The sequence below is a fragment of the Stenella coeruleoalba genome (assembly GCF_951394435.1).
Source record: "Stenella coeruleoalba genome assembly, chromosome: 13".
NCBI lineage: Eukaryota > Metazoa > Chordata > Mammalia > Artiodactyla > Delphinidae > Stenella > Stenella coeruleoalba.
The window spans coordinates 67,657,058-67,683,762 of record NC_137159.1 but is presented as its reverse complement, the minus strand read 5'-3'; the positions used below and the strand labels follow the sequence as shown (position 1 = coordinate 67,683,762).

The window sequence follows — 26,705 nt, the reverse complement described above, 5'->3', positions numbered from 1 at the left end:
CTATGGGATGCAGCAAAAGCAGTTCTAAGAGGGAAGTTTATAGCTATACAAGCCTACCTCAAGAAACAAGAAAAATCTCAAACAATCTAACCTTACACCTAAAGGAACTAGAGAAAGAAGAACAAACAAAACCCAAAGTTAGCGGAAAGAAAGACATCATAAAGATCAGAGCAGAAATAAATGAAATGGAAACAAAGAAAACAATAGCAAAGATCAATAAAACTAAAAGCTGGTTCTTTGAGAAGATAAAGGAAATTGATAAACCATTAGTCAGACTCATCAAGAAAAAGAGGGAGAGGACTCAAATCAATAAAATTAGAAATGGGCTTCCCTGGTGGCGCAGTGGTTGAGAGTCCGCCTGCCGATGCAGGGGATGCGGGTTCGTGCCCAGGTCCAGGAAGATCCCACATGCTGCGGAACAGCTAGGCCCGTGAGCCATGGCCGCTGAGCCTGCGCGTCCGGAGCCTGTGCTCCGCAACGGGAGAGCCCACAATAGTGAGAGGCCCACGTACCGCAAAAAAAAAAAAAAAAAAAAAAAAAAATTAGAAATGAAAAAGGAGAAGTTACAACAGACACCGCAGAAATACAAAGCATCCTAAGAGACTACTACAAGCAACTCTATGCCAATAAAATGGACAACCTGGAAGAAATGGACAAATTCTTAGAAAGGTATAACTTCCCAAGACTGAACCAGGAAGAAATAGAAAATATGAACAGACCAATCACAAGTCACGAAATTGAAACTGTGATTAAAAATCTTCCAACAAACAAAAGTCTAGGACCAGATGGCTTCACAGGTGAATTCTATCAAACATTTACAGAAGAGCTAACACACATCCTTCTCAAACTCTTCCAAAGAACTGAGGAGGAAGGAACACTCCCAAACTCATTCTATGAGGCCACCATCACCCTGACACCAAAACCAGAAACAGATACTACAAAAAAAGAAAATTATAGACCAATATCACTGATGAATATAGATGCAAAAATCCTCAACAAAATACTAGCAAGCAGAATCCAACAACACATTAAAAGGATCATACACCATGATCAAGTGGGATTTATCCCAAGGATGCAAGGATTCTTCAATATATGCTAATCAATCAATGTGATACACCATATTAACAAATTGAAGAATAAAAACCATAGGATCATCTCAATAGATGCAGAAAAAGCTTTTGAGAAATTCAACACCCATTTATAATAAAAACCCTCCAGAAAGTGGGCATAGAGGGAACCTACCTCAACATAATAAAGGCCATCTATGACAAACCCACAGCAAACGTCATTCTCAATGGTGAAAAACTGAAAGCATTTCCTCTAAATCAGGAACAAGACAAGGATGTCCACTCTTGCCACTCTTATTCAACATAGTTTTGGAAGTCCTAGCCATGGCAATCAGAGAAGAAAAAGAAATAAAAGGAATACAAATTGGAAAAAAAGAAGTAAAACTGACACTGTTTGCAGATAACATGATACTATACATAGAGAATCCTAAAGATGCCACTAGAAAACTACTAGAACTAATCAATGAATTTGGTAAAGTTGCAGCATACAAAATTAATGCACAGAAATCTCTTGCATTCCTCTACACTAATGATGAAAAATCTGAAAGAGAAATTAAGGGAACACTCCTATTTACCATAGCAACAAAAAGAATAAAATACCTAGGAATAAACCTACCTAGGGAGACAAAAGACCTGTATGCAGAAAACTATAAGACACTGATAAAAGAAATTAAAGATGATACCAACAGATGGAGAGATATACCATGTTCTTGGATTGGAAGAATCAGTATTGTGAAAATGACTATACTATCCAAAGCAATCTACAGATTCAATGCAATCCCTATCAAATTACCAATGGCATTTTTTACAGAACTAGAACAAAAAAATCTTAAAATTTGTATGGAGACACAAAAGACCCCGAATAGCCAAAGCAGTCTTGAGGGAAAAAAACGGAGCTGGAGGAATCAGACTCCCTGACTTTAGACTATACCACAAAGCTACAGTAATCAAGACAATATGGTACTGGCACAAAAACAGAAACACAGATCAATGGAACAAGATAGAAAGCCCAGAGATAAACCCACGCACCTATGGTCAACTAATCTATGACAAAGGAGGCAAAGATATACAATGGAGAAAAGAAAGCCTCTTCAATAAGTCGTGCGGGGAAAACTGGAGAGCTATATGTAAAAGAATGAAATTAGCACACTACCTAACACCATACACAAAAATAAACTCCAAATGAATTAAAGACTTATAAATGTAAGACCAGACACTATAAAACTTAGCGGAAAACATAGGAAGAACACTCTTTGACATAAATCACAGCAAGATCCTTTTTGACCCACCTCCTAGAGTAATGGAAATGAAAACAAAAATAAACAAATGGGACCTAATGAAACTTCAAAGTTTTTGCACAGCAAAGGAAACCGTAAAGAAGACAAAAAGACAACCCTCAGAATGGGAGAAAACATTTGCAAACGAATCAACAAAGGATTAATCTCCAAAACATATAAACAGCTCATGCAGCTCAATATTAAACAAACAACCCAACCCAAAAATGGGCAGAAGACCTAAATAGACATTTCTCCAAAGAAGACATACAGATGGCCAGAAGCACATGAAAAGCTGCTCAAGATCACTAATTATTACAGAAATGCAAATCAAAACTACAATGAGGTATCACCTCACACCAGTTAGAATGGGCATCATCAGAAAATCTACAAACAACAAATGCTGGAGAGGGTGTGGAGAAAAGGGAACCTTCTTGCACTGTTGGTGGGAATGTAAATTGATACAGCCACTATGGAGAACAGTATGGAGGTTCCTTAAAAAACTAAAAGTAGAATTACCATATGATCCAGCAATCCCACTACTGGGCATATACCCAGAGAAAACCATAATTCAAAAAGACACATGCACCCCAATGTTCATTGCAGCACTATTTACAATAGCCAGGTCATGGAAGCAACCTAAATGCCCATTGACAGATGAATGGATAAAGAAGATGTGCTACATATATACAATGGAATATTACTCAGCCATAAAAAGGAATGAAATTGGGTCATTTGTTGAGACGTGGATGGATCTAGAGACTGTCATACAAAGTGAACTAAGAAAGAAAAAAACAAATATCGTATATTAATGCATATATGTGGAACCTAGAAAAATGGTACAGATGAACCGGTTTGCAGGGCACAAATTGAGACACAGATGTAGAGAACAAACGTATGGACACCAAGGAGGGAAAGCCGCAGGGAAGTGGTGGTGGTGGTGGGATGAATTGGGCGATTGGGATTCACATGTATCCACTTATGTGTAGAAAATTGATGACTAATAAGAACCTGCTGTATAAAAAAATAAATTAGATTAAACAAAAAAAAAAAAAGAACAAAGTCCCTGATGAAAGGTTGTATGGAGTGAACTGGGAGAGAATTCCAACCATAATTTGAACACATATTTAACGAAAGCAGAACAGAAGCACTTATATTTTATTCAAACTAATGCCTTAGATATCAAAAGTAGTCACACCCTATGTTTAGGCTTTGATATTTCAATGGGAAATCAGAGTGCACCCAGGGTGTAAGGGGCTCTGCTAGTCAGCTTGCTTCGAGGAAAAAAAGGAAAGCAGGTCTTTGAGGGATTTTGGATGAAAAGTGGGGCACTTGACTTAGGGCAGTTGTAAATGGAACTGTGCTTTCTTCCTGTCCCTGGACGAAAGCCCTGACACCCTGGTTTAGGATATATAGGTCCTTTATAGGAAGAAATAAGTATTTACTCATTTGTGTTTTGTTCTGAGTGGGAATTCAAGGTTAAATGTAAAACCTATTGTTTCAGGATGACAGAGGGTAGGCAATACAAAGAAAAATTATTGGTCATACATACACTTGACCAATAAACGTTTATATTCATTTTCCCTCAGTAGGCTTAACAAGTCAGTGGGCTAACGGGGGGTGGAGAGGATTAAGGGTAACATGGTATTATCAGGAACAGTGGTCTCTTACTGCCTCAGCAGCTGTTTTGATGCTCAGTAAATGGCCTCTACCAGCAAAACTTTCTTCCTCCAGTCTATATAAGGTGGTTGGAATCACCTAAGGTTTGTGGCTACAGACAACTCAATTCATTCTCCAGGAGAGACACAAAGAGCTGATGCTCTGCTTAGGCTTTTATGATAAAACTTACCAATAGCTGGTATCGATGCTTCCATCCTTCTTTCAAACGCAAGCAACTTCTTGCTTTTCAGGTTAAAAACATGTTTTTCTGCCTTAAGATTTTTTCTCAAAACAACACGTTCAATGAACAAGTTTTACATAAACATGTTTATGACATTTACTAAGAATAAAATAGTTGATTTTGATAAGGTTGTGGGAGATAGATAGATGGGAGATAGATGAGAGAGATGAGATAGATGAGGCATTCTTTACAAACTTACATGCATCACAATCACCAATCACGTGCTAGCCACCTTATGAAGGTAGTCTCATTTAACACCTGACCCCCCACAAGAAATCCTGAAGTGCCACTATGACATTCATTTTACTGATGAAGAAACAAACTCAGAAAAGTCACAGCTGCAAAGTAAAACAGCAACAATGAAAACAGCAAGATGAGAACCCAGTTCTATCTGAATAGACAGCACATTTTTATACTTACTGAACTATATTGTTTCTCTTTACCTTATGCTGTCTTAACCTAGGCTAGTATATCTGAGACATGGGTACATATTATTATGTATTATCTGAGGACTCCCCAGATTTTAGAGTGAAGCCAAGGGAAAAAAGCAGTATACCAAACCTTAGTCCTGGGTCACGTAGGCAGGCACAAGACATTCCATTATGCAATCTAAAACCAAAGAATTTTTCCTCAGAAATAAATCCTTCTCTAAACTTCCTTATTTACTTTTGTCATTACCACTGTTCTAGTCATCCCAATTTAAAATCCTTAACGAAGGCATAATCAGGGCTTATAAATTAATGATGTGATAAAGGCAATGCTAACTATATGGTCAACATTTATGAGCACAAAAGATTTCAGAATCAATTCTGTAGGGTGAGAGACATAGTGAAGGCTGTTCCAAGGAAGTTATTTATGAGCTGGGCTGAATCCTGTTTGCCCAGAGAAATAAGGCAAACAGTAGTTGTTTGCCTGAACAGTAGATGAAAGTTTGAATATATATAGCTTCTCTCCCTCTACATCCAATGAACCACCAGCTTATCTGGTTCTTCCTTCACAATATTTTTTTACACTTGCCCCTTTTCCACCCCTCATAGTTGTATATTAATACAGATCACCTCATAGTTGTATACTATGTATTACTATGACATTTCTGATTTAATATTTTCCTTCCTTTAAATACTCAGACACCACTAACAGACTAACTTTTAAAAAGTATCTGCTTTTACATGACCATGGAAACTTCAGAAGTTCCCTACTGACTCTGAAGTATAAAGTTTAAACTCAAAGTCTTCCACAACCTGCGAGCTATATACTTAAATTTCCCCCTAGAACAACCAAGTCAGCAGATGAAATAACACCTGATCCAGTGTAAGCTTCAAGCCATCAGCAAACTTTTACTGATTTACTGGGTGGAAAAGTCAGGGCCTTTGGAAGTTACTGGGAAGACAGCTGTGAACCACTCACAAATCTCTAGGAGTTTATATTATGGTAAATGAGAACCAGAAATGAACATAGAAAGCTAACTTTAGAAGAAGGCACCTGTCCCACAAGCCAGATTATAAACATGCTTAGTGTTCAATGGAGAGATGGATAAAGGGCTTAAGCTGGACTTTGATTAACTATATAAATAAATGTTTATTTGCTTATATAGTTTGGTTTTCAACTCATTATTAGAATGGACACTGTTAGCTCTTGTTCAGTTCAGCATCTACTGAGCATAGTGTACTGAACAGAAGCCATTCTACATGAAATAGGAGAAGGCACAACTTTTCTTTGCTCTTAAGTCAGCCCCTTCTCCAAGAAGTACAATTAGGGCCTGCATTCAAAACAATAAATGAAGGACAGAATTTCACTAGTAGTTAAATAGAAAGTCAGAAGAAAGGGGAGTATTCCATGATGGAATCTAAAAATATACATCAGAGCGTCTATAGATCTGGAAATGTTATGAAAACTTTAAAGCCATTATTATTGTATGAGTGCTCGGATACTTACCATTTAGAAATGGTACCAGAAGACTACTCCGCTTATGATTCAATCAGTTCTCCAGATGCAACCAGAGTGATTTTTTTCCAAAACACAGATCTAAGCATGTTACCACTTACTTCATGAAATCTTTCAATAGCACCCCATTTTTCTTAGGATAGACAACTCCTTAACAGGTCTACAAGATCCTCCATGGCCTGACCCCTACCTATCTTTCAGTCAGCCCCATCACTGGCCTTTTTTGTTCTCATTTTCCCTGATGTAGTTAACTCTTACCTGCCCTTCAGGTCTCAGCTCAATTGACATTTGCATAGGTAATTACCTGATCAGAGCAAAACCTCTACTAAATCCTGTACTTCTCTGAAGTATTTGTAACTGTTTTAGTTTTATATTTGTGTGATTATTTAATGTCTATCTCTACTATAGGCTGTAAAGTCTAAAAAGGCAGAGATTTTAGACTAAATTTTTCCACAGAACGAAAAATATGTAAAATGTTATTTAGAATATGTACATTATTTTAAGTAGTTCTAGCCTAAGGGATAAGTAGCATATATCCTCCCAGGCACTACTACTTCAAAACCTATAAAACATCTATATTTAAATAATAACTATAAGCTTATGTTTATCTGTAAAATGTGGATAATCTTAAGGATGAGCTACACATATTAAATGAAAAGATATTATAACGTTCTTAAAACAATGTAAGGCACATGGTAAATAACATTATTCATAGTGCTTATGAATAATAATAAGCCCTAGTCCTAATTAATTCATATGTATAAAAAGTGTATCTCTCCAAACATTATCTTTGGCTGCGCCGTGCAGCTTGCAGGATCTTAGTTCTCTGACCAGGGATTGAACCTGGGCCATAGCAGTGAAAGCGCCGAGTCCTAACAACTGGACCACCAGGGAATTCCCCAAACATTTGATTTATATAACAGAATAATTCTGATGTTCTTTCAAACTGTTAAAATGATTCTGAGAAAGATAAGAGATTCAAGAATTGCTACATCTTTTGTTACAATTTTTAAGATAGTTATTCTTATCAGTTTTCCCCCTATTATTTACTTTAGCCCAGATTTGTTATTTTTTAAGACACATACAAGCCATTAAAATATGTACTTAAAATACACAGATACCTAAAATTTATCTCAAAATGCATATTTTATTTTGGTAGCCAATGACCATCAATCAAACAAAGAAAAGAAAACTAATTTCATGAAGGAAGACAAATCTATGGAGTGGTTTACAGGAAGTGAAGAATGAGATGGCTCAACTAAACAAACTTGGAATCATTAACTACAAAATGTCAAACTAACTGCAAGACAAGTGTCAAAATGGGACATTTAAGCAGTTTCGAAATGTTACACATCTTTCTCTAGCTTTTGTTACTTTTCAGAATTACATGTAAAAGTTATACAAATCATAGTAGTAGCTAAGAATACCAATCTATGAAAGTAGTGATTTGCAATACAAAGTTCTATTTTGATATTTTTCTTCACATCTTCAAATCAGTTGTCATCTGAGGTACTCAGTTAAGTTGTGGTTTGCACTTCCTCAACTTGACAAGAAAAGCTAATTTGAAGGGAGGAAAAGGTAAGGTCATTGCAATTTTGAGAAGAAAACACCATATAATATAGCATGGAAAACTTACCTGTATGACCAGTTTGCCAGTGTATAGGTCTAGCAATATAGGGAAATGATCCATAGGGAAAATCAGAATGTGATTCTTCTGTTATAGAACAAAATATGTATTGTAAGCTACATAAAATACTTTATAATTTGTTCACAAAACTGTTAAAAAACAAATTACTGTCCTTTTCCTGTAAGTTTTTTCCTCTCAGACTTTTTTTTTTTTTTAGCATTTGTCTTGGAGCTATTCTGACAGTTATCTTACAGAAACAACTTGTCAAGGATGACATGATAAACCTATATATGGTTTTATAACCAAATGGATAAGCTCATATCATAAATCAATGGATGTCTGAAAACTTGTTTATGGCCTAAGTAATGTGTACATACAAGAAGGACCTAAATTTAGTTCTTTGAAAAATTCCTAGAAGTTGCTTTTTGGAATATTAGCTATTTGCATATCGGGTCCTATTAAATTCTTTCCCTTCAGTGATAATCACTGATCTAAATTTACAACATTATTTAGTATATTTAAAGTATTTCATAAGCCAATCCCCTTGTCACAAGTAAAATATGAATATTATAAGAAGTTCAGTTCTTCAAAGGTATCAGAGTTTTACATAAAAGGCAGGAAAAGTCATGATTCTGTCTCTTAAAAGATTTTAATTTAACAGAATAAATACCACAATTCAATTTCTATAGGAAAAACATAATAAATCCCTGAGAAATATTTTTATAATGTATTGCCCAATATATTCAGGAATGTAGTCTCCATTTATTATTGCAAACACATGCATAAAATAAAACTGAAGCTCACCATGGTCATCTTCTTGAAACATCTCACCTTCAATTCTAATTTTCTTTTGAGAATGTAATTGTAAATCTCTGTTGATTTTAGGTTCCACTTTTTGAGGTAAAATTCCATTTTTCTGTTTTGCAAGGCAAACCAACCAATCTCTGACAATAACTTCACTTATCTTTTCACATGAGAGGGCAAGTTCACAGATGCGAATTCCATCTAAAAGTTCAATAACCTGTGTGATGCTTTCAAAAAAGTGAAAAATATAGTTTAAATTTCTACTACAACAATAACTTTATATTTAAGTTCACTATACCTCTTACGCCAATTTAAATGCTATGTATGCTTAAATCAAAACGGAAAAAATGTAAAAATGCAAGTTAGGGCACATAAGAGGAGAATACTAAGTAAAAACAATAAAGAGACTATAACGTCATTGTTCACATTACACTTTTAAAAACTTTTCTTCTAAATTGTCAGAAGAAATATTCATCTTATATTACCATTTATGTAAAGGATGATTTAAACAGCAATATAACTGAATTTGGGACATATACTGTTTCATAACAGTTTTTTTTTGACTTTTTTAAAAATTTATTTATTTATTTTGGGCTGCACTGGGTGTTCATTGCTGCGCGCAGGCTTTCTCTAGTTGTGGCGAGAGGGGGCTACTCTTTGTTGCAGTGCGCGGGCTTCTCATTGTGGTGGCTTCTCTTGTTGTGGCACATGGGCTTAGTTGCTCCACAGCATGTGAGATCTTCCCAGACCAGGGCTTGAACCCATGTCCCTTGTGTTGGGAGGCAGATTTTTAACCACTGTGCCACCAGGGAAGCCCTTCATAACAGTTTTACGAGATAACATATACACTTAACTCAGTTACAAAATGAACACTTTAGCCTAGTACTTAAAACAAAACTGTGTTTAAAATATCATTACCAAAAAGTCACATTACTCACTTTGCTAGATACACAGCACATACACCACCCTGTTTAAGATTTGGGTATAAAACAGGCAAAGCAACTTGAGGATTCAACATATCCAAAGCTACCTGTAGTGGGGGAAAGAGAATCAGACTGAGTTTTGTTTAAATAAAGCATGTGTTTTCTTTTCTTATTGAGGTGAAATGATACACTTTGGGAAAGCAATTACCCAGTTAAAGTATTTCATTTTTTAGAATGTAATACTAATGACTGTCATTTTACCCCTCTCAAAAAGGCATACTTATAATTATACAATTTGTCATAGTACTTGACTACATAAAAATTGTAATGGCATGTCTTGTACTTGGCAATATTGATAATACAGGAATCTTTAGCTATATTTTATACACATACCTAGATACACACACACACACACACACACACACACACACACACACACACACAGTTGCCCCTTGAACAACATGGGTTTGAACTGCGCGGGTCCACTTAATGCAAGGATTTTTTTCAATAGTAAACACTACAGTACTACACAATCTGCGGTTGGTTGAATCTGAAGATGTGGAACCCTGGATATGTTGGAACCATGGATAGGGAGGGCCAACTATAAGTTATACTCAGATTTTTGACTGCACATAGGAGGGGTGCCCCTAAACCCCATGTTGTTCAAAGGTCAACTGTGGGCTTCCCTCGTGGCGCAGTGGTTGAGAGTCCGCCTGCCGATGCAGGGGACACGGGTTCGTGCCCTGGTCCGGGAAGATCCCACGTGCCGCGGAGGGTCTGGACCCATGAGCCATGGCCGCTGAGCCTGTGCGTCCGGAGCCTGTGCTCCGCAACGGGAGAGGCCACAACAGTGAGAGGCCCACGTACCGCGAAAAAAAAAACAAAGGTCAACTGTATATGTAAAGTTTCAATGCTTTAGTTCAGCTTTTGGCAATAGAAATTCACATTATCTCAAATATGTATTTTTATGTTCAAAAGTGTTGAATATTAATTTTAGAGATTCTAAAATTCAAGAATCATGTCCCTTGTTTCTTTACTCTTCATTCAGTTGCAAAATACAGGGCTGTACTCAAAAGATGTTGAATGAATGCAGAGTAAATGAAATTACAAAAAAATTCACTGAAAACAAAAATACGGTCAAATAGAAAATAAAGTGACTTACTGATAGATAGCTCTAGAAATCTAATGTAGTTGGCACATCATTATATTTACTAAATTAGAAATTATTCTGTTTATGTGTTTTAAAAAAAACAGTAATAATGGGTCATCATTCATTATTAATTTATTCACCAAATATTTACTGAGCATCTACCATGTGCCAAGTATTTTGCTAAGTGGTAAAAATATAATGGGAGCTTATATTCTATTTTGTTTCATAGGAACTTTTTTTCTAATTAAGGAATAGGCAGTAAACAAAAATCTAATAAATATGTAATTCAGAGGGTAATGAGTGACATGAAGAACTACAGGATTATAAAGGAGGACATGAAGGAAAGAATGACAGGGCAGGGGAAGGAAGTACTATTTTATACATAGGCTGGTCAGTGACGATACCTAAAGAAAATGATTAAGGTTACCCTGTGGAAATTGAGGGGGGAAGTGTGCTCCAGATTCAGGGAACAGCAAATACAAATGCTCTGAGGCTGTAGGATGCTTGGTGAGTCTGAGAAGGCCACAGTCGCTGCAGTGGAGACAAAAGGGGGACAGTGGTAAGAGAAGAGTTCTCAGATGGTGGGGATGTGGTGGGGATGGGGAGGGACAGATTATGCAGAATCTTACAGACTTTAACTTTACTCAGGAAGCGAAAAGTCACTGGAGAGTTTGAGACATGGTCTGACTTTTTAAACTTTTTTGAATGTGATAAACATAACATAAAAGTTGCCATTTCAAGTGTACAATTCAGTGGCATTGAGTACATTCTGACTTGGGCAAGGAAAGATGATGGTGACTTGCAATAGCAAATAGCATTGGATGTGATGAGAACACAGAGCCAATTAGAATTAGAATTGGCTGTCAGATGTGAGAGAAAGAAGTGAGAATGAATCCAGTGTTTTCATCCTAAGCTACTGAAAGAATGGAGATACCATTTACTATTGAGGAAAATAATTTAAGACAATGGGAAGAATAAGCTTGGGGAGAAATATTCGAGAATTCAAGATTTGGACACAAGTTTAAGATGCCTATTAGGGCTTCCCTGGTAGCACAGTGGTTGAGAATCCGCCTGCCAGTGCAGGGGACACGGGTTCAATCCCTGGTCCGGGAGGATCCCACATTGCGCAGAGCAACTAAGCCCGTGAGCCACAACTACTGAAACCCGTGCACCACAGCTGCTGGGAGCAACTAAGCCTGCTCTCCACAGCTGCTGAGGCCCACGCGCCTGGAGCCCGTGCTCCGTAATGGGAGAAGCCACCGTGATGGGAGGCCCACGCACCACAGCAAGGAGTGGCCCCCACTCGCCACAGCTGGGAAAAGTCCACGTGCAGCAAAAGGGACCCAATGCAGCCATAAATAAATGAATGAATAAATAAATAAATACTTAAAAAAAAAGATGCCTATTAGATATCCAAGTAAAGATCTCAATGACTAATCAAAGGGCCAACGGTGTGGACATATTGGTCTCTGTGACTGTAGTTTTAGTATATTATCAACAAGGACCAAAAATAAGACTACCAAGAAGCCTGCCATTCCAAAGCTCCATGGCTCAGCTAACAACATTACCATTCATTAGCCACTCAAATCAGGAAATTACAGTCACTATTTCTTTACCTTGAATTCTTTTTTGAGAATCTGTGGGGTTTTGATACTTTTATTTGGATTAAAATTATCCAGTCCTACAAATCTACCTCTTAGTATTTCTCAAATTCATCCTACTGCTAATGCTTTAGGTCAGGACCTCATCATATCTTGTTGAAACATTACAATAGCTTTCTACATAGACTATGTAAATTCCATTCTTTCACCAGAATTATTCTGAAACAGGAATCTGGACATTCTACTCCCCTACTTAAGAACTCATCAATAGTTTTCCATTATCTAAAAGATAATGTCCACATGTCCTAGCTTGATATACACACAAGTGTTCTTCACTATCTAGTCCCTCATGACTGTATTTGCATCTTCATCTCCTCATTAGACCCAATTCTACAGCCATAATGTTTCATGCTTCTGAGTCTTTCTAATAAATGTTTATATGTCTACCTTTTCTTCTATATCGAAACCTCCTTTAAATGTATAATTCATTTTTGTCTTAGCATAGTAGGTGGCACACAGCAGGTCTCTAATACATATTTGTTGAATCAAGAAAGTGGTTCAGTAATTCAGAGAAAGATGATAATCCTCCACTTAGATGATTAAGGTATATTCCATGGAGGAGACAACCTTTTATCTAAGCTTTGAAGGAAGAGTAGAATTTAAACAGGTAGGGACTTCCCTGGTGGTGCAGTGGTTAAGAATCCGCCTGCTAATGCAGGGGACATGGGTTCGAGCCCTGGTCCGGGAAGATCCCACATGCCCTGGAGCAACTACGCCCATGCGCCACAACTACTGAGCCTGCACTCTAGAGCCCGCAAGCCACAACTACTAAGCCCGTGTGCCACAACTACTGAAGCCCACACGCCTAGAGCCGGTACTCCACAACAAGCGAAGCCACTGCAGTGAGAAGCCCGCACACTGCAACGAAGAGTAGCCCCTGCTCGCCGCAACTAGAGAGAGCCTGCGCGCAGCAATGATCCAATGCAGACAAATAAATAAATTAATTTTAAAAAGTAAAATAAACAGGTAGAGAAAAGGGAAAAGGAGAAAACTAATAATGATGAAAATCATAGCTAATACTAATTTAATGCTTACTATATATCAGGTACTGTTCTATGCACTTTACAGAAACACCTCATTTAATCCTCAACAACACTATGAAATAGGTATTAGTATTGATTACTATTCCTATTTAATACATGAGGTGACTGAGGCACAGAAAGATTAAGTAATTTACCCACGGTCATATTGGCTACTATGGAGCCTAAGTGAACCAGGATGAATAAACTCCAAAACTTACTTCCCTCTATTCACTCCCTCCTTTTCTCTCCTCAGAGATAATCATTGTCCTGAAGTTGGTAATGTTGCCAAATAATTTTATGCTTCTACAACATATGTATACAGCTACAAACAACACATGGTACTGTTTTTAAAATTTTACATATATGTAGCCATTCCATACTTATTCTTGAATAATTCGTTTTTCACTAAGTTCTATGAGATTTTTTTTTATTGGAGTATAATTGCTTTACAATGTTGTGTTAGCTTCTGCCGTACAATGAAGTGAATCAGCTATATGTATACATATATCCCCTCCCTCTTGGACCTCCCTCCCATCCCCCACCCATCCCACCCATCTAGGTCATCACAGAACACCGAGCTGAGCTCCCTGTGCTATACCGCAGGTTCTAACTAGCTATCTTACACATGGTAGTGTATCTATGTCAAATCTAATCTCCCAATTCATCCCACCCTCCCCTTTCCCTCCACGTCCACATGTCTGTTCTCTACATCTGCATTTCTATTCCTGCCCTGGAAATAGGTTCATCTGTACTATTTTTCTAGATTCCACATATATGCATTAATATACGATATTTGTTTTTTTCTTTCTGACTTACTTCACTCTGTGTGACAAACTCTAGGTCCATCCACATCTCTACAAGTGACCCAATTTCGTTCCTTTTTATGGATGAGTAATATTCCATTGTCTATATGTACCACATAGTCTTTATCCATTCATCTGTCAATGGACATTTAGGTTGTTTCCATGTCCTGGCTATTGTAAATAGTGCTGCATTGAACATTGGGACATATGTGTCTTTTTGAATTATGGTTTTCTCAGGGAGATTTATCGATGTAGATACAGTACATTTATTTCACTATGTTAAATAATACCATTGTTAGTATTCCACCATGTCCATTCCTCTTTTGATGGTTAGGTTGTTTACAAAATGTATTAAAATTTGTTTAAAATCTTTTATTAGCCATTTTTTTCTTGTTCTGTTCTCTTTGTCTTTGTGGTTCAACACCTTTTTTAATTCATCTACCCTCATTTGAGATGGCAGGAGTATAGGCAGGTTATATAAAAAAGCTAAAGAAAGGAAGGTTGAGATCAGATGCTGAAGGACACCATAAATCTTTGAATGAAAAGTTCCTAATTGGTTTCTCAGCAGGAGAGTGACAGTATGAGAACTAGATTAGTCTAAAGATGAGGAGAATGGATTGGAAGTGTGAAGGCCCAGGAGGTGAGATGGCAGCTAGGAGAGGAATTAAGTAGTCAAGGAAGCAAAAATCAACTAGGATAACAATAACCAGAAATCAAGTGGTGGGAACATGCATAGAAATTTATGTTTACTAGTATGGAGGTTCCTTAAAAAACTAAAAGTAGAGTTGCCATTCAAAAAGATACATGCACCCCCATATTCACAGCAGCACTATTTACAACAGCCGAGATATGGAAGCAACCTAAATGTCCACTGATAGATGAATGGATAAAGAAGATGTGGTACATATACACAATGGAATACTACTCAGCCATAAAAAAGAATGAAATAATGCCATTTGCAGCAACATGGATGGACCTAGAGATTATCATACTAAGTGAAGTAAGTCAGAAAGAGAAAGATAAATACCGTATGATATCACTTATATGTGGAATCTAAAATACAGCACAAATGAACTTATTTATGAAACAGAAACAGACTCATAGACATAGAAAACAAACTTCTGGTTACCAAAGGGGAAAGGGGGTGGGGGAGGGATGAAGTAAGAATTTGGGATTAACAGATACAAACTACTATATATAAAATATCAATAGATGAATAAGGTCCTACTGTATGAACTATATTCAATATCCTGTAATAAACCACAATGGAAAGGAATATGAAAAAGAATATGTATATATATGTACAACTGAATCACTTTGCTGTACACCAGAAAATAACACAACATTGTAAATCAACTATACTTCAATAAAATAAATAAATAAACATCCTCTCCCCCAAAGATATTTATGTTTACTATACGCCTCTTGAGTTTTGGTCAAGTGCTACCTTCAAGCAGGACTTTCACCAACTGACAATTTTTAGAGACTTTCTTAAAGAAAGGAAAATTCTTCATGATCTAGCTTTAACTTAATAATTCTATATTATGAGTAATTTATTTATGAACACCAACTATAATTCTTTGCCCCAATAGTATATGACTCTTCCCCAGAAGCTGACAGTTCTCCTCCTTCTATATGCTCTGAGTATTCATCTGTCACTATTATTCAAGAGAGATTCAATTGAAAAAATCTAGTAAGGAGTATTCTTTCCTTTGGAACAGGGATGGATGTTTCAGCAGGTTTCCACAAGGCTGTAACAATACTGTTAAAATCCTTTGTTGTGTTTCATGCTCATCAAGCAGAATTCTGATGACCAATTAAACTCCCACGTATCTGTGACGTTCCTATGGATGGCCTACATAGAACAAGTCCTCTTTCTGCCCTTATTGAGCTATATAATGTGCAAGCCAAACAAGGATGAGGGAAAAAAAAACACAAACTGTGGTCCTTGTGTCCAGGAAGCTGTGCCACTGTAGCTATTGGCTTTAGTTATATCACAGATAGGAAGCAGTCCTGATAAAAATCACCTCTTTGAACTTTACTTCATTTCTCACCTAGTTTCCCTTATAAAGTTCCTAAAATAAGCTTCCAATAGCCAATTAAGAAAAGTGAAGAAGGGACTTCCCTGGTGGCACAGTGGTTAAGAATCCACCTGCCAATGTAGGGGACACGGGTTCGAGCGCTAGTCCAGAAGATCCCACATGCTGCAGAGCAACTAAGCCCATATGCCACAACTACTGAGCCTGCACTCTAGAGCCCATGAGCCACAACAAATGAGCTCGTGTGCTACAACTACTGAAGCCCACGCACCCAGAGCCCATGCTCCGCAACAAGAGAAGCCACCACAATGAGAAGCTTGTGCAACGCAATGAAGAGTAGCCCCTGCTCGCTGCAACTAGAGAAAGCCCGTGCGCAGCAACAAAGACCCAACACAGCCAAAAATAAATAAATAAATCTATTAAAAAAAAAAAAAAGAAAGAAAAGCGAAGAAGACTTCTTACCCAGACCTCAGTCCATAGTGTCAAGCCATGAACTGATAATGGCATCATCAAGGGTAAGGCAACTTAAACTAGAATTGTGAAACTCTGAGGTCATCTAATAGCACTATGGCCCATATCTCCATCATCACTGTTCACAGCTTAAAATGGCATTCTCTCGTCGTCTATCCTTTTATCTTCATACTACTCTGCTTCTCCTCCCCTAACTCAACCTCCCACTCCTCCCTCTCCTCCCAAATCCCTCCACTCCACTTTCTGGAGCTTTGTTCACAATAAATATGCCTCTATCCTCAACATCTTTAATTGACACTCCTCTACATCCTGACTTTAACTGTCTAAAGATGCCTCTTGCCTCTTCCCTCAAAACTGAAGGCTATTTATTCCCCCAAATCTCACAATATGAGGTCAGGTGCGGGGCTCAGTATGCTCCCAATGCTGCTTCCAAATTATTATTCCTTTATCCTAGAAACGTTGAAGTTCATGATGCTCAACTACTCCTCCTAGTATTTCATCATTACCCTACATTTAGTAACAACTTTGGCACCTAATTCAGTATATCTCTCTGCTCTGAATCCCACCATGATATTAAAGGAAAATATTCCTCCCACTCTTAGAGATAGAAATGGGGCAAATAATGAAGGAAGATCCTTTTCCATATAAAAGAAGCATGGTCCCTGTTTTCTTTGTACTCAGTATTAGGTAATATCATAGGACTACTTTAGAAAACTTACCGCATCAAATGTTAAAGATTTTATGTCTTCAGTTGCTCCTAAAATATCCTTATGAATAAAATCCACGTTGTCTGGCCACTCTTCTACATGACTCATTTTCCATGAATCACGCCAGTGTTTGTAATTCTTCTTAGCCAGTTCATGGTGGTCTTTTCTAATTTCAAAACTTATGACTCGTCCTTGTGATCCAACTTAATTTAAAAAAAAATCACGACATTACACAGTATTAATCAGTACATAAAGAATGTCAAAATTTTATTTTGCGAAGATATTACATGGATGTGAAAAAATAATTCAAATAGTTCAAGGTTACAAAAGTCTCTACCCTGTCCCAAATACCCAATCAATCTCCCTCATCAGAGACAATCATTCCACCATAGTTATTTACCCTTCCCGAGAAAGTCGCTGCCTATAGTACAAGTGTACAAGTATCTTTCTCTGTTTTTAACACACGTTGTTATCTATCATATATACTGTCCTGTACCTTCCTTCTTATTTACCAATGCCATTTCAGTGATTAATGATCTACTGCATTTTTTAAAACAGCTATTATGTTCCATTGTATGACAATGTCACAGTTTATTTAACCAGTCACCTACTGATGAACATTTAGCTTGTTTCTAGTCTTATGCTATAACAAACAATATTGCAATAAAAATTATTTTGCCTAAGTCTTTGTACACATGAGCCAGTATATCTATAGGATAAAGTCCTAAAAATGGAATTGCTGACTCAAGGGATATGTGAATATTTTTATTTTGAAAATTATTACCAAATTGTCCTCCAAAAAAACAATGATACCAATTTACACTCGACCAACAATGTATTAGAGTGCCTATTTCTCCATATTCTCTCCAACAAAGAGTTATCAAACTTTTTACCTGTGTCAATCTAAAAATTGCATATAGTTTATCATTGTAGTTTTAATTTGCATGTCTTTTGGATGTCATATGGATGAAGTTAGGCCTTTCAGATACTTAAAAGATACTTGTTTGTTTGTTTTTTTTAATTTATTTATTTTTGGCTGTGTTGGGTCTTCGTTGTGGTGCTCGGGCTTCTCTTGTTCCAGAGCATGGGCTCTAGGTGCATGGGCTTCAGTAGTTGTGGCATGTGGGCTCAGTAGTTGTGGCTCGCAGGCTCTAGAGCACAGGCTCAGTAGTTGTGGCGCACAGACTTAGTTGCTCCGTGGCATGTGGGATCTTCCCAGACCAGGACTCGAACCCATGTCCCCTGCATTGGCAGGCGGATTCTCAGCCACTGCGCCATCAGGAAAGCCCCAATACTTGTATTTTTGTGTGTGTCTGAAAAACTTTCAAACTATTTATCATAGTAATGCTGCAGTTTCACAGAAAACTACTACATTTTAACTTACAGCAATTAATTTTCTACCCACCTCTATATGAGGTGATTTGATACCATTTGGAGGCTGTCCCAGATCAATCAGTCTATAGTTAAAATGAAGAGTTTAAATTGCAGCATGTCTCTTTAAAATGTAAGTCCAGCTGTAAGTCATCATGTTCTCAAGGGATAAAAGTTAATGTTAATAGTAGCATAAGCTAAACACTTAGAAAATTATGGTGAAAATAAATCCATCCTGAAAGTAAACAGCAATAATTTCTTGATCACTCATAGTTTGGGATTATTTATGCCATGACACTCCTCCAACACTATAGATATTAGAAATACAAACATTCCTCTTGTTTCACAAATTTTTTATAAATTCACTTTGTCAAATGCATTTAGGAATCTGTCACAGATTGTGAAGAAATGGCTGCCTTTAACTATGCACAGAAAAGAGTCCAACAAAAGATGTGAGGAGCCCAAAATGAATTTCCTGACCCAGTATAAGTTGGATTATGTTTGTATGTGATGACATTAGGTCAAAAAACAAAAGGTTTAAGTTTAATTCAGTATATGTCTATCTGTAATCTTTATAAAATCTACCCACATACACCTACAACTGCTCTAACAATGTTTATTAGCTAAAAAAGAATGCATTTATAAAACCAACATGAATGATTAAAAAAAAAAATCTACCAAAAGAGAATGCTGTCTATTACTAGGTGAGAAAGGGAACACTGCAGAGGCAGCCAAACAAGCCAAAGCCATCCTGACAATCAGAGGAATTAAGTGGTCAAAGGGAGCAATAATCAACTACAATAACAGTAACCAGAAATCAAGTGGTGGGAACATGAACAGATATTTATGTTTACTATATACCTCTTGAGTTTTGATTAGGTGCTACCTTCAAGCAGTACTTTTACCGACTGACAATACTTAGAGACTTTCTTAAAGAAAGGAAAATTCTTCGTGATCTAGCTTTAGCTTAATAGTTCTATATTACGTATTAATTTATTCATGAACAGCAAAAATAATTCTTTGCCCCTGATAGTATATGACTCTTCTCCAGCAGCTGACAGCCCTCCTCCTTCTATATTCTCTCATACTGAGTATTCACTTGGCACTATTATCAACAAACACATGTACATGTGTGCACAAAAGACAAGTACAAGAATGTTCAGAGAAGCACTATTCACAACGTTCAACTCAAATGTCCATCAACAGCAGAATGGATAAACTGTGCTTTACTTACAAAAATGGCAACTAACATGAAATAACCATCGCTACATGCAGTGGCTGAATCTCACAAACAGAACGTTGAATGAAAGCAACCAGATTCAAAAGAGTACAATACTACAGGATTCCTTTTACGTAGGATTCAAAACAGGCAAAACTAATCAATGGTGATAAAAGTCAGAGTGGAGGCTACCTTCTACCTTTGGGTAGGATAAGGACTGAGAAGGGATTTGAGGAGGTTTCAGTGGTACAATAACATTCCCTGTCTTGATCTGGGTAATAACTACGTGAGTGTGGTCACGATATAAAAATTCATTGAGGTATACGCTTATGATCTGTGTACTTTTCTGTAGCTATGTTATGTTCTAAAAAAAAATTTAGTTAAAAAAAAGCGTGGAGGGAGCAACAGAAAGCAAACAGAGAGAGGGTTAGACAGAGAATGACTTGAATAAATGCACAAAATGGAAAGAAAAACAGTTGCTTACATTTGATTTCAAGAATGCTCTCTATCACAAAGTTATGTGAATATTTTCTGAAACATCTGTATCTATTTAACTTCCCGTTATTATGGACAGACTGAATGTTTTCTTTGTCATCTAAATTCAACTCATTTATCCCAATCTCTTACCTGCTTTCGATAAAAACAAGCTCGTTCCACCAGAGCCCGAGCCAGCTTCCAAAACAGTATCACCTGGGTGGATATTCATCATCAACAGTATCATATTCATATCCTATGATTGAAACACAGCATGGGTGACTCTGTGACCAATAAATATGTACTAAGCACCTAGGCTTACAAACACTATGTTGGACTTGGAGAAAAGAAGTGAAAAAAAAAAAAAGGATTAAACTCTGGCCCTGCCTACCAAAAGTTTATATTTTACTTGATGAAATGAGAGATTCAAGAATCAGGTAGCAAATACAGAAGCACTTCAGTATAATATTGAAATTACAGAAAATAAGTAAGAATAGGAGCTCAGAGAAAGGAGAAATCAGCAGACTGCCCTACCTTAAAGACATAGAGAATTTAAGGAAACAGTCACAAAGTAGAAACAGTTTTAAACAAAAAAGAGGTAGAGTAATAAACACAGTTTGCCCATCTCAGGAGGAGCGGTAAGGAGAGACCTGAATCCATGCTAACGCATCTGAACTTAACCTGGTAAGTAACTGGGGCATGTCACTGAGGTAATATTAATGGCATTTTATAAAGATTAATCTGTGAGACGAATACAGGATGTACTAGAATAGAAAAAAATTAGAGGTATAAAGACCAGTTAGGAAGTTATTACATAATCTCTGCATGAAATGATGAATGCTCATTTAGAATTAGGATACCAGGAATAGACAGGAGGACTCATTTGCCAAACTTTATAACTAAAGAATTGTTTTGTTAACAGGAATATCATGGATGATAGTAGTAATAGCTGTTTATTGAAACTTCACCAGGTGCCAGGCTTCTGTTAACTATGCAAACTGCTTTCAAACATTATCTTGTTTAATCAGAATACTAATATGAGAAAAGTATCACCATCCCCATTATAAGGATGAGAAATCAAAAAAGTAATTTGCCCAAAGTCACACAGCCAGGAATCAAGTGGGCAAGTCAGGGGTAGACCTGATGTTGAACTCCCAAACATCTCCTAACCACGCTGTTGATCATTTCACTATATATTACAAATGCTATAGAGAGAGAAAATTTTAAATGTTAGCATTTACTTCAACAGCCGCCCAATAACAAACCTTTCGAAGTTGCTAATAAGCAGCACATCTGGTAAGGTTTTACTATCTTTTCCTTCTCTGGCAAAAGCTGATGTGAAAATTCTAAAAGAAACAGGAGGTTTTCTAGGATCCTCTGTTGAGTCACAACAAAGTTGTGTATTAAATATAGGTTTAGATGCATAAGAAACTATTTAACAGGTACAGTTATCTAATTAAAAGCCAAAATGTATTTTCTTTTTTTTTTTCTTTTGCGGTACGCAGGCCTCTCACTGTTGTGGCCTCACCCGTTGCGGAGCACAGGCTCCGGACGCGCAGGCCCAGCGTCCATGGCTCACGGGCCCAGCCACTCCGCGGCATGTGGGATCCTCCCGGACCGGGGCACGAACCCGTGTCCCCTGCATCGGCAGGCGGACTCCCAACCACCGCGCCACCAGGGAAGGGAAGCCCTCAAAATGTATTTTCTGAAATGATGGACTAAGGCTTGAACCAAATGATACTTAGACACATAATTCTTAAGGTGTATTAGTCAAAAAGTTTCATTAACAAATTCAAAGTCTTTCAGACATACATATCCTCTCCCATCTGCCAGGCACGTGGGAGTAGAGGTGGGAGGGGGCACAGATAACTTCACACAGGAGTGGGAGGCAGCTCCAGTAGCCATTTCAGTGAAATGCCCTGGAGAAGGCAGTTCTATTTCCTTGGCTCTTTCATATAAGACTAGAATTATAAAATTAAAAAAAAAAAAGTTAGCACACTTTAACTTTTGCTTCCTGCCATTCAGGTTACCTGGTCTCCATGGAATGAGGTTGGAGCCCATTTTACACATCCTAGCGATTTCAGTCCCAAACTGGGGTGGGAATAGCATTTATTCATTTCCTTGCCTCTTTCCAAAAGGGATTTGAAGCTACTGGGAGACTCCTCTGAAGTTATGAAATATCACTCTACTATTGAGTTTTCTATACATTTTAAAACTTTAGGCTTTCAAACAATCTTTTCAGACTTTTTCCTTTTTTTCCTTGGCAGGAATTTTAATCTCTTTCCTAACTAATTCAACAATATAAACCTAATCCTCAGCAGAAGGTTTTAATAACTGGGCTGCACTTTAGCCTTAAGTGGCAACAATTCCTACTCTCCAATGGTTCTTATATAAGTATTCCAAACACGCAAATCAGCAGAAAAGATTAATTTAAAAATTTAGAGAGTGTTGGGAATTCCCTGGCGGTCCAGTGGTTAGGACTTGGCACTTCCACTGCTATGGTCCCAGGTTCAAACCCTGGTTGGGGAACTAAAATCCCGCAAGCCACAGGGTGTGGCCTAAATAAATAAATATATAAAAATAAAATAAAAATAAAAATTTAGGGAGTGTTGCCATTTATACTTCTACTCCAAACCTAAAAGTGCTTGATATTGACCCCTGTGAAATGTTCACACTTTACACGTAACTATTAGGAAGTTTATTCAAAATTGCTCCCTCAGACCAACTTTTAATATTAAGATAATACTACATAATTCTACGGAGGAGACCAGCTTTCAAAAGTCAGTGGAGGGACTTCCATGGTGGCGCAGTGGTTAAGAATCCTCCTGCCAATGCAGGGGACGTGGGTTCGAGCCCTAGTCCCGGAAGATCCCACATGCTGCAGAGCAACTAAGCCCGTGCGCCACAACTACTGAGCCTGCGCTCTAGAGCCCGCGAGCCACAACTACGGAAGCCCGTGCCTAGAGCCCGTGCTCCACAACAAGAGAAGCCGCCGCAATGAGAAGCCCTTGCAGTGCAAAGAAGAGTAGCCCCCACTCGTTGTAACCAGAGAAAGCCCGTGCGCAGCAGTGAAGATGCAAAGCAGCCAAAAATAAATAAAATAAATAAATTTATTAAAAAATATACATATATATAGACTGGATTCCTACTTAGAACCTTCCAACAGTCACCCAATGCACATGGAATAAAATACTCATATCTCCAACCACAGCACATCTCATATCATTCTCTCCCTCACCTAACCCACTCAGCCCACAGCAGGAACTCTGCAATACTCTTCCCTTTGCAAGCACTCTGCTCCTAGATCTTTGCAAGACTCGCTCTTCCTTAATTAGTTTATCAAATGTACCTCCTCAGAGACCTTCTCTAACCACCTGACATAAAGTATTCTCCTCCCCCAGGTTACCCAACACAATGTTATTGTTAATCTACTTGTCTTCATGGCACTTAGCACTACCTGAAATTATCGAATTCTTTCATTTACTTGTTTGTTCCTTGTCACCTCCTCTAGGACATAAGGTCTATGTTGAGAGCAAGGGCTGTGGTTCACCGCTTCACCTCCCTAAAATAGTGCCCTGAATATATAAGGTAGGCGAGTATTTACTAAAGAAATAATGAATGATTCCTCATCTAGGACTAGGAGGAGGAGTTGTTACAAAGGAACATTCTGCTCAAGGACAGTGACTGTGACTAATGATTAAAATAAACCACTAGCAAGGATGATTAGCATAAGATTGTAACAAGAAACTAGGTAGATAATTTACTTATAAATAATATTCCTTTTATGTTTAGTGTCTAATTTTAGCTGTTTTCATATAAATTTTTTTTTCTAATGGGAAAAGCATAGTGAGGGCTTCCCTAGCGGCGCAGTGGTTAAGAATCCGCCTGCCAATGCAAGGGACACGGGTTCGAGCCTTGGTCCGGGAAGATCCCACATGCCACGGAGCAACTAAGCCCATGCGCCACAACTACTAAGCCCGCATGACACAACTACTAGACCCCGTGTTCCGCAACAAGAGAAGCCACCGCAAGGAGAAGCCCGTGCACCACGACGAAGAGTAGCCCCCACTCTCCGCAACTAGAGAAAGCCCGTGCGCAGCAAAGACCAAATGCAGCCAAAAATAAAATAAAATTTAAAATATATTTAGGGCTTCCCTGGTGGCGCAGTGGTTGAGAGTCCGCCTCCCGATGCAGGGGACACGGGTTCGTGCCCCAGTCCGGGAAGATCCCACATGCCGCGGAGCGGCTAGGCCCGTGAGCCATGGCCGCTGAGCCTGCGTGTCCGGAGCCTGTGCTCCGCAACGGGAGAGGCCAAAACAGTGAGAGGGCCCGCGTACCGAAAAACAACAACAACAAAATATATATATATATTTTAAAAAAGCATAGTTTGATATCTATTGTTGACAAAATATACCTCTAACAACATGCCTGATTAAATATGATGCTTAAAATATCGCCACAGTGGTACTAAAAAATTGTCCCCAAGAGTTCAACGTTCTCTTGAATGCTGAACTCGCAACCTTAAGAATTATGGGGAATAAATACACATTCTTATTGCCTAGTGAGTCCACATCACTCTATATAGTAAATCACTTTACAGATCTGAGAATCGAGGCTCCCAAGTTAAAATTAAAATCTGGCTATTTCTTCCTAAAATTAGTAATCATAAAATATGTAAAAGTCATAGCCATTGGTTAAAAAAAAAAGTGAGAACAATAAAAACTTGAAACGTGCTGAGATGTGCTTTAAGTACATTAATCAGGTCTGTAGTACTGCATCCGTTTTGCTCTTGGTGGAACCAAATGAACCTAACTCCCATCGCATTACCTTAGGATATGTTATGGCAGGCCCTCTTTGCATCAGTAATACATAGTCTTCCAATGCTGGCCTCCTCAGCATGAAGTGCTTACCAGAGGAACTCCTCAGTATCTGGCCGGGGAACTTCCCCACGATCTCGCTGAACGGGACTGCCCCCCAGATACTATTTAAGTGTCCGGCATTGCTCAACCTAAATAATTTTTTAAATTGTGTTTCTCTCTTCCCAGTCTCAGCTAAAATCAGCTCCCCAGCCCGAAAAGGCACCTCTCGGGTAGTTGACCAGGAAGAGGAGACGTGAAGTTCGTCATCCTTGGTGGCAGACTGGGCCACGCAGGGCAGCGAGGGACCGCCGGATCCCTGGTGTGCGGGACCCGACTGGCCCTGGTCTTCACTCGAGCCTTCGCGCTTTCGAGGCGGTGACTCCTTTCGCGGCGTCGGTAGTCTGAGGCTTTCCAGTGACGAAAGACATCTGGTCCCAAGTCCCCGGACGAGCGGAGGGAGAGATGGAGACGACTCTACGTCTGGGGCTTTCCTCTGTGCCGCCTTGCGCTCTCCTTCTTCATCTCGCGCGTCTCTAGACGAGAATTTGCAACACAATAACCGGGCTCTCTCGAAGGGCTCTTGCCCAAGGCAGCGCAGGAATGGACAGGTCCCGAACCCTGGCCACCTCCGGAGACGCCTCAGCGGTAGCAAGACCAGACCCAGGCGCCTGGTTGACAGCATGACGACCCGCGCAGGCGGCTGTCGCAGGCGACTGTCGCAGGGCCGAGGCTCCGCCTCTCGCTGCGCGCAGCATTGACGCAGCTGCCTGGGGGACGGACAGCTGTTTCGCCGGAAGAACTCCGCTACAGCGCCTGCGTCCCGAGGAGGGGCGCAGCGGCCGAGTTGGCAGTCCGGGGTTCCGTGAGGTAGTCGCTGAGTAACTGTCCCGGGAGCGGGCCTCTTTCCCGCGCAGGGGCCCATTTTCCTCTTTGGAATGTGTGCAGAGCAAACAGTTTACTGCTGACAAATCTCCACCAGCCTCGTCCGGGGACGAGAGGATTAAGAGAGACACAGCCTGTCAAAGCGTTGTCTAAGCTGAAGTCCTGTACCAGGGTTAGTTAGCTCGCTGGTAATCAGGAGCAGGAACGTCAGTCTGTCACCATAAGTAAAACTGGCCCCGAGATGCGTTTTTATAGACTGCAGCTGGACGTGCCACCCGCTGACTGGAGCTTCTTTCCCAGCTGACCGCCTCCTTCCCCCAGTCCGAGCGAGTCCCTTTTGACTGGGCTCTGACCACCTGCATGCCATCCCCAGGCCCAGAGAGTCGGCGACCCTAGATTAAAGTGACTGTATTCACTGTGTGCTCATTTTACAGAATTGTTTTTAATCATTAAAATATAATAGTTAACTGTTTTATCCTCCCCAAAACTAAGTAAAATTATCTTAAAA

General features: G+C 38.8%; 2 protein-coding genes across 6 annotated transcripts in view; one reads left to right on the top strand and one right to left on the bottom strand.

Annotated features, from left to right (window-relative positions):
• The window catches only part of SPDYA (speedy/RINGO cell cycle regulator family member A), a 33,780-nt gene extending 26,300 nt beyond the window's left edge, over positions 1 to 7,480 (top strand). For all 3 annotated transcript variants that reach the window (XM_079940263.1, XM_079940262.1, XM_079940261.1), the window contains one exon: positions 7,345 to 7,480. In XM_079940263.1, coding sequence (XP_079796389.1) covers positions 7,345 to 7,433 — 89 coding nt within the window. In that variant the 3' untranslated portion in view covers positions 7,434 to 7,480. The remainder of the gene's footprint in view (positions 1 to 7,344) is intronic.
• A 145-nt stretch (positions 7,481 to 7,625) lies between these two features.
• TRMT61B (tRNA methyltransferase 61B) lies at positions 7,626 to 26,067 on the bottom strand. Of its 3 annotated transcripts, XM_079940259.1 has the most exons (7): positions 25,284 to 26,067; positions 20,610 to 20,712; positions 17,405 to 17,595; positions 9,555 to 9,646; positions 8,617 to 8,843; positions 7,822 to 7,899; positions 7,626 to 7,742 (listed from the first exon to the last, which is right to left on the bottom strand). In XM_079940259.1, exons 1-7 carry the CDS (start codon positions 25,995 to 25,997, stop codon positions 7,699 to 7,701), a joined length of 1,449 nt encoding a protein of 482 aa, XP_079796385.1. In that variant the 5' UTR covers positions 25,998 to 26,067; the 3' UTR covers positions 7,626 to 7,698. The 3 variants fall into 3 exon arrangements, with proteins under 3 accessions (XP_079796385.1, XP_079796384.1, XP_079796386.1); XM_079940258.1 differs by having other exon boundaries at positions 7,679 to 7,899; XM_079940260.1 differs by having other exon boundaries at positions 7,679 to 7,899; positions 25,539 to 26,067.
• Between the last annotated feature and the right edge of the window lie 638 nt (positions 26,068 to 26,705).

Coding starts and splice junctions, on each gene's coding strand:
- TRMT61B (XM_079940258.1), bottom strand. CDS start 25,997: ATGCTGTCAACCAGGCGCCTGGGTCTGGTCTTGCTACCGCTGAGGCGT. Junction 9,647..17,404: donor AATCTTTAACATTTGATGCG/GTAAGTTTTCTA, acceptor CCCCCACTACAG/GTAGCTTTGGATATGTTGAA. Junction 8,844..9,554: donor TGTGCTGTGTATCTAGCAAA/GTGAGTAATGTG, acceptor CTTTTTTGAAAG/CATCACACAGGTTATTGAAC.